Source organism: Prosopis cineraria, unplaced genomic scaffold, assembly GCF_029017545.1.
Source record: "Prosopis cineraria cultivar Desert tree isolate PC_DT_omini unplaced genomic scaffold, ASM2901754v1 PC5, whole genome shotgun sequence".
Lineage (NCBI taxonomy): Eukaryota > Viridiplantae > Streptophyta > Magnoliopsida > Fabales > Fabaceae > Prosopis > Prosopis cineraria.
The window spans coordinates 8,009,637-8,022,778 of record NW_026555336.1 but is presented as its reverse complement, the minus strand read 5'-3'; the positions used below and the strand labels follow the sequence as shown (position 1 = coordinate 8,022,778).

Below are 13,142 nucleotides of genomic sequence, written 5' to 3'. Positions count from 1 at the left end.
GAAGAATTCGGGGATCGTCACATTAACGAAGTTATTGAGGAATCATGTGAGTACCTTTTCCAACTGTGGACTAGAAATAAGTAAATTACACTTTTTCATTTTAGTTTTTATAATTTAGAATAATTTTGGTTTAGTCTAACAAGCAACTTTGTTTTACTTATGTTGCGCAATTGTATAGGTAACAAATTTTTTTATTTCAATAAAATTATTAGTTTACTAGTTTAGTTTAGTATAATTATGGATTGAACTAATCTATATTTGTATTATATTGTTGCAGGGAGATTGCAAGAAATGCAGGTAGCGTATTAAAAAAAAATTACAATATATAGGATGGTTATTTACTATAACCGTCCAATATAATAAAAGTATTAGACAGTTATTTACTATAACCGTCCAATATATGGACATATTGGACGGTTATTACTAGAACCGTCCAATATATGGACATATTGGATGGTTATTACTAGAACCGCCCTAGAACCGCCGGCGGTTCTAGTAATAACCGTCCAATATGTCTATATATTGGACGGTTCTTAAAACAACCGTCCAATATAATTTTTTCCCTAACCCTATATTAGACGGGTCTTTGAACCGTCCAATATATAATATTGGACGGTTCTAATAACTATTCTATATTTTTTTATCAATATATGATGGTCTTATATTGGATGGTTATGAACCGTCCAATATAAGCGAAAATAATCGTCCAATATTCCCTTTTCTATAGTAGTGAGTAGTCCTCAAATCTGCTCAAAATTTTTTTTAAAACGCATTATAACAGAACACAATACTAATCTTTAATGATGAGAGTAGCCTTAATATCAATAAAACTCAACAGCACAAAAGCATATCTCAATTCATTCAAGCAATCATTAGTAATTGCTACACTTGAGAAATTCTAACAATGGATTGGCCTAGGAAATTATCATAGCAAAACATCACCATCAGTCTAGAAAATTATCACCAATAAATAGGAATCCTTCTCAAATCAAGGACCTAAATTCATTTCTCTAATCAACAAGCAAGCAATTATTAGAAATTGCAAGACTCCCAAACTTCAACCATGTTGAACATCTGTCTAGACCCAATTAATCAACAATTCAAGCGATAGGCAAACCACTCCAAGTCCAATCCTAATAGCCTATTCAAATGATAAATTATCTCCCTATACTCCTCTATTCAGTAACCTAAAGCCCAATTCAATATATGTTCCAATTGAATTCCTATGCTAAAACAAATAAGAACGGAAGAATACCTTAAAATCACGTGAATGAAGAGCGAAAACCAAGAGGAGAAAGGAACAAATGACAATGCATAGTTTCACTAGTGAGGGTGGTCACTTGGATATGAAGGAAGCTAAAGCTAAGAGACTACAGACCAACCCAATCAACTTCAAGGAGCCTCTCGCACAGAACCACTGATGAATAATGAAGGACTTCATGGAATAAGGGACGAGCAAACTAGGAAGCACTTATGAAACAAGGGATTTAAGCACCTAAGAACCACGATGAACTTGAGCAAGATCCACAAGCGAGACAGAGAGTGAGTGTTTTGGAGAACCATGAGCACAAGTGTCGGCTATGTTAGAGAATCGTGAGAGCATGTGCTTGTATGGATGCGATGGCAAGAGCTTGAGTGTTTCAGGAGAGGCCGACAATGTGTGTGGGTGCAATGGACTTGAGGGAGAGGGAGTAAGGGCTTTTCGGATGGAATGGGAAATCTAGAATTTTTATAAATGTCAGACCGTCTTGGTAGTAGTGATTCTTGGAGGAAATGGGCGGTGGCCATTGGTGGTATGTGAGTGACTCTCTACTTTTAGCTCATTGCTCATGTCTGTGTGTGTGTTTCTAAGTAAGGAGGAGATGAATGTTAAAAGCTCATATTCAACTATTCTTATATAATAATAATTGGATATAACTTTTTTTAAAATAAGTAACTTATTTAGATAATAACAATACTCAATAGTTAAAAGAAATTAACTGTTGGGTACTCTATTAAATACTCAACGGTTATTTACTATTAACCGTTGAATAAGTTTTTTAAAAAATAAATTATTCAAATAATTTATATTCTCAACGGTTAAAACTAAACAACCGTTGTCTAAATAATCAACAGTTGTTTAGTTTTAACTGTTGAATAAGTTTTTTTAAAAAAAATAAATTATTCTAATAAGTTATATATTCAGTGATTGAAATTGAATAACTATTGAGTATTTAAATAAAATACTCAATATTTTTTTTTCATTTTAATCTTTTAATAAGTGTTTAGAAAAAAAATTAATTTATTCATATACTCTTTGGTTATTTTAAGAAATTGTTGAGTATCATTCTGCAATATTAAATGGTTAATTTAATAACCGTTTAACATGTATTTTTCAATTTTTTTTGCCTTTAAAGATAAAATGTTTTTAATTATAACCACTTAATAAATGCCATAATATATAATCATTTTTGTAGTAGTTTCAAGACAATTTAACTAAAAAATCCTTGACATGTGTGTATGTATATTATAAGTATATAGTTTTTCTTTTAATTAATAAAAAGATAATATATACTATAAAATAACTAAATGTAATATATTTTATTTCTATTTAAATATGCAAATATAAGATGTATATTATGCACATATGATGTACTATGGGGTGTCCTTGTGTTGCTTTTGTGAGAAGTGAGGGCCAGTTCATTAAACACGTAATATACACTCACACACATGTACCATATACATGCATTGAGAGGTTCCTCAAGGACCACGTAGGTCCGGTGCTCTGCTTGTTACCTCAATCATGCTTACATCATATCAATTACGTGGTAATATATAAAGCCACAAAAAATCTGGTTTTTCCCACGGCGTGAAAGAGATGTAGAGTCTATAAATGGATTCCTCGTAACAAGCAAAAACTCACAAGTTAAAAAATATAACAAAATATAATCAGGGAGGAGGGAAAAAGAAAAAGGATGCTAAGAATGGAGGTTACTGAAGTGCTGCGCATGAATGAGGGCGTGGGAGAAGAAAGTTATGCAAACAATTCCTTGGTTCAGGTATGACCATTCATTATAATTAAGTACCACGTACTTTCAATGAATTGCATCTTCCTTGCTACCAATATTAGGGAGAAACCAACTGATCCGTAATAGAAGACAGTATAAAAACTGATAACTCTTTAATTTTTTGGTGATGGAAAACAGCAAAAAGTGCTGAACATGACCAAACCGATTCGACAGGAAGCCCTAACCAACTTGTGCTGCAAAAGGCTCCCGGAAAGACTAGTGATTGCAGATTTGGGTTGCTCTTCTGGTCCAAACGCTTTCTTTGTGGTTTCTGAAGTTATCAGCACAGTGGAGAAGCTTTGCCTAGACCAAAATCATCAGTCTCCAGAATACCAAGTCTTTTTGAACGATCTTCCAGGAAATGACTTCAACAATATATTTAGATCTCTTGGTGATTTTAAGAAGAAACTTGGTCACGCAATGGTTAATGGGGTTGGTTATTGCTTCTTAGCCGGGATCCCTGGTTCCTTCTATGGCAGGATTTTCCCTTCAAAAAGCCTTCATTTTGTCCATTCCTCTTACAGTCTTCAATGGCTCTCTGAAGTATTATATTATATTGGTCACTCGTTTGAAATTTAGATTTTCAAGACATGAAGCGAAATGTTTGATCGAAGATGATTGATTTATGCATTAGGTTCCTGAAGGAGTGGAGAACAATAAGGGCAATATCTACATGGCAAGCACTAGCCCACCAAATGTGTTGCAGGCCTATTACCATCAATTTAAGAGAGACTTTTCATTGTTTCTCGAGTGTCGTGCAAAGGAAGTGGTGGAAGGAGGCTGTATGGTGCTCACATTTTTAGGCAGGAAAAGTGAGGATCCCTCTAGCGAAGAATGCTGCCTTATTTGGGAACTTATGGCTAAAGCTCTCAATGACATGGCCTCGGCGGTACCAGTTTTCTAATTTTAATAACTTCCACCATCGTCCTTTACTCTTTTCATGATAGACAAGACCGGACTTGGTTCGGGATGAGCACCGTGTGCTCAATACCAAAACACTGTCGTTTGACAGTGTTAATTTTTTTTTTTAACAACAAATTCATTATAATAATAAAAATAAATATTATAAAATTATTATTTTAATATTTAATAAAAAAATAAATATTTAGAAGTTAAAATTGAACCTGAATAATTTAATTCATTAAAATTTAATTTGAACAATCCATATATAAATTTTGATTTAAATAATTCAGAACTGTACTAAAAAAATTAGAATTCTAACTAAAATATATTTTATTAATTTTGTACAATTATCTATCTATGAGAAGTAATGTTCATTCAAGGCATAGTCTGGTATTAAATTAGATACTTCTCTTAACAAGAATTCAAACATTGATTTATTATAATGTAAGAAACTAGCTCATTTTATTAGACTCAACCTCTATTTTAAACTCTTCAAATTGCTTTTTTATATTTTTTAGTACAGTTCTAAACTATTCAAATCAAAATTTTTGTTTTAACTATTCAAGTTTAATTTTAACATCTTAATATTTATTTATTAAATATTTAAACAATAATTTTATAATATTTATTTATTATTAAATGAATTTGTGGTTAAAATAATTTATAATATTTATTTATTATTATAATGAATTTGTGGTTAAAAACAAAAAAAACAATTAACAGTGCCAAACGGCAGTGTTTTGGTGCTAAACAACACTGTGGATGAGTATCAAAATCAAATCCAGCAAGACCTAAACCATTGGTCCCATTGCTGTCCTTTTACTGTACACATTAATGAATTATTAGTTCCCTTTCTGTCCTTTTAGAAAGCATATGGATAATATCAATATGAATTTAAGACATTCTCCATCTATATCCATTTAACAATGAAACTTACTGTTGTTGATTTGAAATACTGACTTTCAAGCAAAAAATACATGTCATGCTAATTTGTTTTACTATAAATTACAGGGATTGTTAAAAGAAGAGGAAGTCGACTCGTTCAGTATACCCCAATACACACCATCCCCATCTGAAGTGGAACAAGAGATACAGAAAGAAGGGTCATTCAGCATCAATCGCATGGAGGTTTCAGCGGTGAATTGGAATGCGTACGATGACTGGAAAGTAGTAGACAGTGAGTTCATTGAGTCTAAAGTAGTGGGTGATGGTGGATATAATGTTGCAAAGTGCATGAGGGCTGTGGCCGAACCCTTACTGATCAGCCACTTCGGAGAGGGTATCATCGATGAAGTTTTCAAAAGATACCAAGAGATTTTAACAGATCGGATGCCCAAAGAAAAAACTGAATTCATTAATCTCACCTTTTCTATGACCAGAAGAGCGTGATGATGTCAAGATCCGTCAAACGTATAGTATCGATAATATGTTTGTAGTTGTCTTAAATTACTCCCTTCACCTTGGGAGAATTGGAGTTGTGGGTTTGCTTGATCTATCTTAATTTGGTTATTTATGGATGGATTTATATTTGTTGAACCTAGTGATTTATGATGTTTAACCTCCGTGTATAATAAAATGGTGTTTTAAATTGTACATCATCAATTCTTGGTTTTAACAACGGTATTTTAATATATTCAAATGTGATAAAATATAAAATAAATTAATAATATTTATAAATCATGAACTCTCCACTTATTTTATATATTTAGTAAATGTAGCGCTAGGAGGCTGGTCAAAAAAATATTGTAGGGCTAGCTAGAAGTCTTTAATATATCCTTTTCTAATATCTTTTATAATGCCCCATCTTTTTAACTTTACTTTTATCTTTTGTTTAGATCATTAGCTTCTACATATTCAAGAGAAAGTGAATTTAGTGTTTAGAAATTTTTTGACTGAACAAAACTTTTCACAAGTTGAAAGTGCAACAACAAGTTTGGCTAAGAATCTATTGCAAAGCTTTACCATAACATTTGAAGGAAGAATAAAATTAAGATTTCAAAGTCAAGTGTATGAAAGGGAGGGAATCAGAGAACTTGAGAAAAAATGATTTAGAAAATAAAAGCAAAATCAAGATTCTAAAACTTCTTTTCAAGACAATGAACTAAATCAATAAAGTTAAAACAATCACTACAAAAAAATAACTTTTGGTGGTGACTTTTAGTGGCAACTAAAAAAGTCACCGCTAAAAGTTCACTTTTGGCGATAAAAAATTAACATCACTGCCAAAAATTTACTTTTTGTCACATCCAAAAATCATCACCAAAACTATACTTTTGGTGGCAACAATTAAATATCACTACTAAAAGTGAACTTTTAGTGGCCACTTTAATTTTTCGCCACCAAAAATATTTTCATAAAAAATAATTTGAAATTTTAAAATAATTTATATAATTCACTTTTGGTGGTGACAAAAGTATTTTTATAAAAAATTAATTTAAAAATTAAAAATAATTAATATAATTCACTTTTGGCGGCGACATTGGTCGCCCCCAAAAATATTTTTATCGACAACAAAAATATTTTTATAAAAAATAAATTAAAAATAAAATAATTTATATAAATAACTATTCAAATTCACCTTACTATGAGGTTGAGGATGATTAGATGTTAACTAAATTGATCACTTATGAGATTCTTGTAATTATTATATATTGTAAAAGTTATTAGTATTCATTTTTAAAATTATTTAAAATGACTATTAACAAAATTTATGTGGTTAAAATTAATTTTTTATTAAAATTTTTTTTAAGATATTAAAAAATTATTGATAAAATATATTTTTAATAAAAGAGGGAGAAATTTTAGTATTTTGAGAGAAGATAAAAATTTAATCATTTAGTTTATCAATTTTTGAGAAAAATGTGGAGAAGAAAAAAGTAAAAGATATTTAACATAAAATAATAAAATATATATTTATAAGTAAATTATATACTTAATAATTTCCATTTAAAAATAAAAATATAATTTAAAAATTGATTACAATGTATATAATAATATTATTTAGTATTTAAAAGCTATTTATTTTAAGTTCATTTCCCAACAAAAATAACATTTACTGGTGAAAAATAATATTTTATTAAAATGATAATTTAAATATTCATATAAATCATTTTGTCATATTAATAATTGAAAATAAAATAAAATATATGTATATATTTCTAATAATATATTATTTGATATATGTGTATGCAGTTACATACATATATTTAATTTCGCATATAATAACTACAGGTACATTTTAGTTTAACTAGCAAAGAAGGGAGGTTTAAGGCTTGAAGGTGAGAGAGGTTAAAGATTCAAATCTTAACTTTGTCATATTTCACAACAAATATGTGACATGGTGCATGGTGGTGACGTGGCGCATGAGGTGGCTTGATAAGGCACACACATGGCAAGTAATGTGGCATGAGATGGTGGCGTAACACATGAGGTGGCTTAAGGAGGCACACACATGACAGGTAACATAGCATGAGATGGTGGCGTGGCACATAAGGTGGCTTGAGAAAATGCACACGTGGCATGTGACATGGCATAAGATGGCTAGGTGATGTAGCATCATTTGTCGAACACATGGCTTATGACGTGGCACAAGATGACAAATAATGTAGCATCATCTGTCACATATATGACAGGTGATGTGGCATCACTCGATGCACATCTGGCAGAGTGATGTAACTTAAAATAAATTATTATTTCTTAAAAAAAAGTTTTGGCAGCAATAAATGTCGCCACTAAAAGTCTTTTTAGCAACGACATTTTTTGCCACTAAAAATACTTTTAGTGGCAAAAAACCCTTTGGTGGCAATAAAAGTCTACTTTTAGTGGTGATAATATTTGTCGCTGCCAAAAACTATTAGCGACGGTTGTTATAGCAACAACCTTTTAGCGACGAAAAGTTACCGCTAAAAACTTTTAGCGGTGACTTTTGGACTGTCACCACCAAAAGTCTATTTCTTTTTAGTGAATGTTCTTGAGATATGGAAACACTTCAAAAACAAGAATCAAGAGACAATACAAAATATAAATGAGTTAAATATAAATAGTGTAGGGATAGAAATACTGCACAAAAGATTTATTCTAATTCAACCTAACCACTTGGCTTACATCCAGTCTTCAAAATCACCTTTGAAATTTTTCACTATATACACAAGCTTTAATGAATACTTGCCACCTCAGTACAAACTACAAGTTTGCTTGAGCACTTGTGAGCCATTCAATTACAAGTCTCTCACTATACCAATGAGTCTCTTAGACTCTTACACAAGAAAACACCTCTCTTGTTAGTCAAAAATCTCTCCTTACAATAACTACCTTCATAGAGAAAAAGTCTTCTATGTACACTACTACAAAAAATAACTTTTTACAGCGGTTAAATAGGTGATGTTGTTACAGGGGATGTTGAAAGTCTAACTTTTTACATCGGTTATATGACCACTATAAAAAATACATATTCTATATTGGCTAACCATAACTGATGTAGAAAATGGATCAACGATTAAAAAATTAAGAAGTAGAGCACTTTCTACAATGGTTAGTTTGCTATCTTACACCAATTTTTACATTAACCAATTTAGAATAGTAATTTCTACACCAATTATCATAATAACTACTGTAAAAAGTGTATTTTATTTTTAAAATAAACATCCATATTTTTAAATTTACCCTACTCTGTACACAAAAATTACCACAGCCAAATCAGACAGCACAATTTATTTATAATTTTTAATATAAAATTAAATTAACAACTATCCAAAACTCAAAGTTATCTATAAACTATCTAAAAACTATATATTGAGCTATCCAAAATATTGTGTCAACAAATGTTTTTAAAAGTTGTCTACAACTAACAAATTTCTTAAATTATATGAAACTTTCTACAAAACTCACAAATTCTCCCCAAAATAAGTTCCCCAAAGTATGCAGATGTTTTCAATTTCAGCTTTAGGGAATGGATCTGAATTGTCAAACATCTAAAATATAATTTATAAAAGAGACTTATTATGTACTCTCAAATAACATAATAAAATAAAACTCTTACAAAAATATTTACCTCTTTGTAAATTCAGTCATGCCCAATGTGATAATGTTGAGCATATGTCTCATCACATATAAGCCGCACAAATTCATCCTCACTGGTAGTCTACGTCTCTGTATAAGAATAAATCATAAGAAATCAATAAAAAAAATCTTAGTAATTGAATATATTTGTAAAATATAGCATTACCTTTGGCTCGATCTATGTGGAATCCTTGAGCTCATGTCCATGCTTTTGCAAGACCACATTTTGATATGTTTTCATTGCTCTTTGTTCAAGATTACCAAGTTAGTAACTAAAATATTTAGTGTAAATTATATTAAATATTTTTACATAAATATACTTATGAGTATATCTTCTTCATTTCCTTCCCAAGTTTATAATAGAGGGAACATAAGAAGACAATAGTGTTGTTCTTCATTGAAAGAACAAACAACTGCCAATGGTCTCTGTAAAATATGATGAGTTAAAGTAAATCTACATCAAAAAAGCTATTAATTACAAATTGATCCTTATGAGTGCACGTATGGAGCCATAAAAACATCTTTCTTGACTTCACATATTCTTTGCTGCAGATACTGGGCCCTTAACTCTAGAGTATTCCTTTTCTCTGTCATGTAAGGTGAGCAAAGAAATCTGAACTTATCATCTTTACTCAATGTGATGCACAAATGATGAAGGTACCTACATCAATGTAATTGTGTTAGATCACTAGACTTAATAATTAAGTTAATTTCATTAAAGAAACACAAACTTACATCATAAATAGTTCAATGTATGATGTGGTAAGCTGACTATTTGACAAAAGTCTAAGCAAATGTTCACATTCAATTGTCACTATCATGTCTTTCTTACCCACAACCTCTGAATTCATTTCTAAATCTTTAAGTTTGAATGATGGATCATACGCCATTAAGATCATTCATTGGTGTGGAGTTAATGAGGGTTCTGAAAATTTTGGGAGATTTGACGAGAAAAGCTATTATACATAATAAAAAAGAAAGAAATAGTCAGTAAGAAAACATTTTAGGAAAGCTACAACATAATAAAATTACATACCACAGATTAAACCATATTCACAAGTCTCTTGGGCCACAGGATAAAAATTGCTAATAGCTTCTGCTACAGTCTTTACCTCATCAATAGGGAATGAAACCAATGCATTTGGCACTTTTGGATCTTTAACCACCACTCTTACTTGATAATCTTGAATTTGCTTATGGTGGATGGTTGATCCCAAGTTGTAAATGCTACCCAAGAGCAACCAAGTGTCTATCAAGATCTTCTAGAAACATCTCACATGGTTCACCAATATTGTCACCAGAAAGACCCTCTGATACACGCTCAAAAACACTACTCCCTTTTGTGCTATGAAATCCAGGAGAAGTATAAACTAGTTCAGTAGGTGTCTCCTGTCATGAGCTCATCATGCTTATCATCTCCTCCTTCATTTGTTCCTTTATTTATAAAAGTCGGGCTACGAATGAAGCTTTAAACTCTTCTATAGTTTGCTATCTCACAGTGGATATCACTGTTTCAAGCTCTTCTCTTGTCACTACATGAGTTGGAGCCTAAAGGTGCTCCAAAGTAGTCTCTTATGCCCACACCATGTCTAACGCCCCTTACATGACCCGAAAGCTGTGGTTTTCCTATTGCAACTGTCAAGATATCATTTCTGCCCTCTGAAATGAAACTTCTTTAGGCTTAGTACTCCTTAAGAGCATCCTGTAACATAAAAATAACAATTTTAATAATATTATATATAATTGTATAAAAATTTAAAGGGACAAGAAATAATAATATTACTTACAATCCTCTCAACAATCTCGCACACTGTCTCGCTTATATAACCTTTTTTGTCCCTTTTTTTATATAGGTGTCTATATCTTCATTTCTCCTCTTAGGAGACGAGGGATGGTGGAGAAAGGAGTATGGAAGGATCAGACTTAGGTTTTTTTTCTCTCTTCTTTCGTTTCTCCACCATTAATATATTATCAGCCCTAGCATAACCCCCACGAGATAGCATGTGGGGGCATTAATTCTGTCAAGCAATTGCATGCCCTTTAGCTCATTTTTCCTATTAAAAAAATGAATTTTACATTTTATAGTTGAAGTAAAACTAAACAAAACTTAAATCAATTAGAAATCAATAGACTAAAGTTTTTTCAGAAGTTTGAATCCTGACAAATTCTTGCCAAGTATCTTCATTAAGGAACTGGTATGTGTTAAGAGGATTAGGACGAGCTTGACCCTCTAACACCTCAATATGGATATATCTCCTAGTAAGATCAATCATGAAATTTCTCCAATGTGTTTTACAGTAGGAAACTAACCTGTATCGGCAATCTTGATTAAAAGGAACATCGTACGTGAGCTGCAATTAAAACACAAGATGATAATTAGTAATTTAACAATGATATATAACTACATGCATAAATTAATTACATACTTGAATACTTTCTCATATCTAGTCCTTCACACACTCTGGCACATCAAACTAGTCCTCAAATACAATATCGGGCTTGATACAAGATAGGAGACTAAGAAAACTAACAAACTTGGCCTTGTGTTCCCCTATTAGATTCCATCTCTAATCAAATTGGATTAGTAACCTGTGCCCAGCACTCTTACTTAATGTCAAATCTCTCAATCATGTGCCACATCTACCTCTCCTCACAAACTAGCTCTCATTAGGGGTGCCCTAACTCAAGTTATCACCAAGTGGCTGGCCAATAGTGGGCTAGCTCTGAATGTCATCACCATGTTCACTCTGATACTCCATGTTCCTATTATTCATATAAATAAATTAATTAAAAAATAAACAAATATAAGATAGTTAGGAAACATAATATAATTTAATTGAACTTAGAAAACATACTTTAATTTAAAAACTAAATTCATATAGGGATATTCTCCCATATCCCTTCATGGTGATCACTTCTTATGGCATCTTCATCATCTACTTCATCTACTACATTCAAAATTGGTAGCCCTGATGAGAAAGTAGGGGTTTCAGAAATACTGAAGCTTGATTCTTGATTATCATCACTATCACACACCATTTTTTCTTTCAATGCTATTGATTGATTTTTATTTTCTGGATCTGTCACATAGAAAACTTGTTTAACTTGGTCTACCATGATAAATGACTCATCCCCATAGGTTTTTAAGATCAACCATTGTAAATCCTAACTTATCATCATGAACATTATTGATGTCAAGCCATTTGTATTTGAAAACAAGAATTCTAAATTTTGCATAATCAACCTCCCAAATCTCTTCAATAACCTCAAAATAAGTCCTTACTACTAGTTTAGGTTTATTATCTTTTGAGCTAGAGAAGTGAACGGCTTCAGCTACTATCATAAGCCTACTATTTTTGCATTGTACTCTTTTCATCCAAAGACTTTGTGTAGAAAGAATACCCATTAATATCATACACACTCCAACATATAACATCAAGTTAGGACCTCCTGCTAACCATTTAATTGTATCAGAAATGCTACTTTCATTCAAAACTTTCTCCTTGAACCAATCTACAAAAGTCTTATTATGCTCCTTCAACAACCTTTGTTCAATCATTCTCATTTGATAATTTTCTACCTTTAGAAGTTCTTTGTGAGAAGAAATGTAATCTTTAACTTCATCGATATTATTCAAAATATATAAATGTACTTCTTGTAATTCATTATGACTTATGCTCTTTACTGATACTCCACATGTGCCTTGACCTAATTGCCTCTTCTCACAATGAGATTTAAGAAGTCCAATTGATTCTGTACTTGATAAGTAATTAGAACAAAATTCCATGGCTTCTTTGACAACATATTTTTCAACTATTGATGCTTGGGGTCGATATGGATTCTTGACATATCCTTTTAGTATTTTCATGTATCTCTCAATTGGGTACATCCATGGTAAATAAATAGGGCCACACAATTTTACCTCTCTCACTAGATGCACTATTAGGTAAACTATAATGTCAAAAAATGTAGGAAGAAAGTGCATCTCAAGTTAGCACAAAATTATACAAGCTTCTTGTTCTAAATCTTCTAATTTACAAGGATCAATAATTTTACTGCATAAAGCATTGAAAAGAAACAGAGTCTAGTTATTATAATCTTAAATCATCTTTTAATATGCCTCAAATAACCAAA

General features: G+C 31.3%; 1 protein-coding gene across 1 annotated transcript; it reads left to right on the top strand.

Moving 5' to 3' along the window:
* The first annotated feature begins 2,933 nt into the window (after window positions 1-2,933).
* LOC129310504 (S-adenosyl-L-methionine:benzoic acid/salicylic acid carboxyl methyltransferase 3-like) lies at window positions 2,934-5,339 on the top strand. The gene is made up of 4 exons (XM_054952362.1): window positions 2,934-3,038; window positions 3,186-3,590; window positions 3,682-3,936; window positions 4,962-5,339. Exons 1-4 carry the CDS (start codon window positions 2,955-2,957, stop codon window positions 5,337-5,339), a joined length of 1,122 nt encoding a protein of 373 aa, XP_054808337.1. The 5' UTR covers window positions 2,934-2,954.
* The last annotated feature ends 7,803 nt before the right edge of the window (window positions 5,340-13,142 follow it).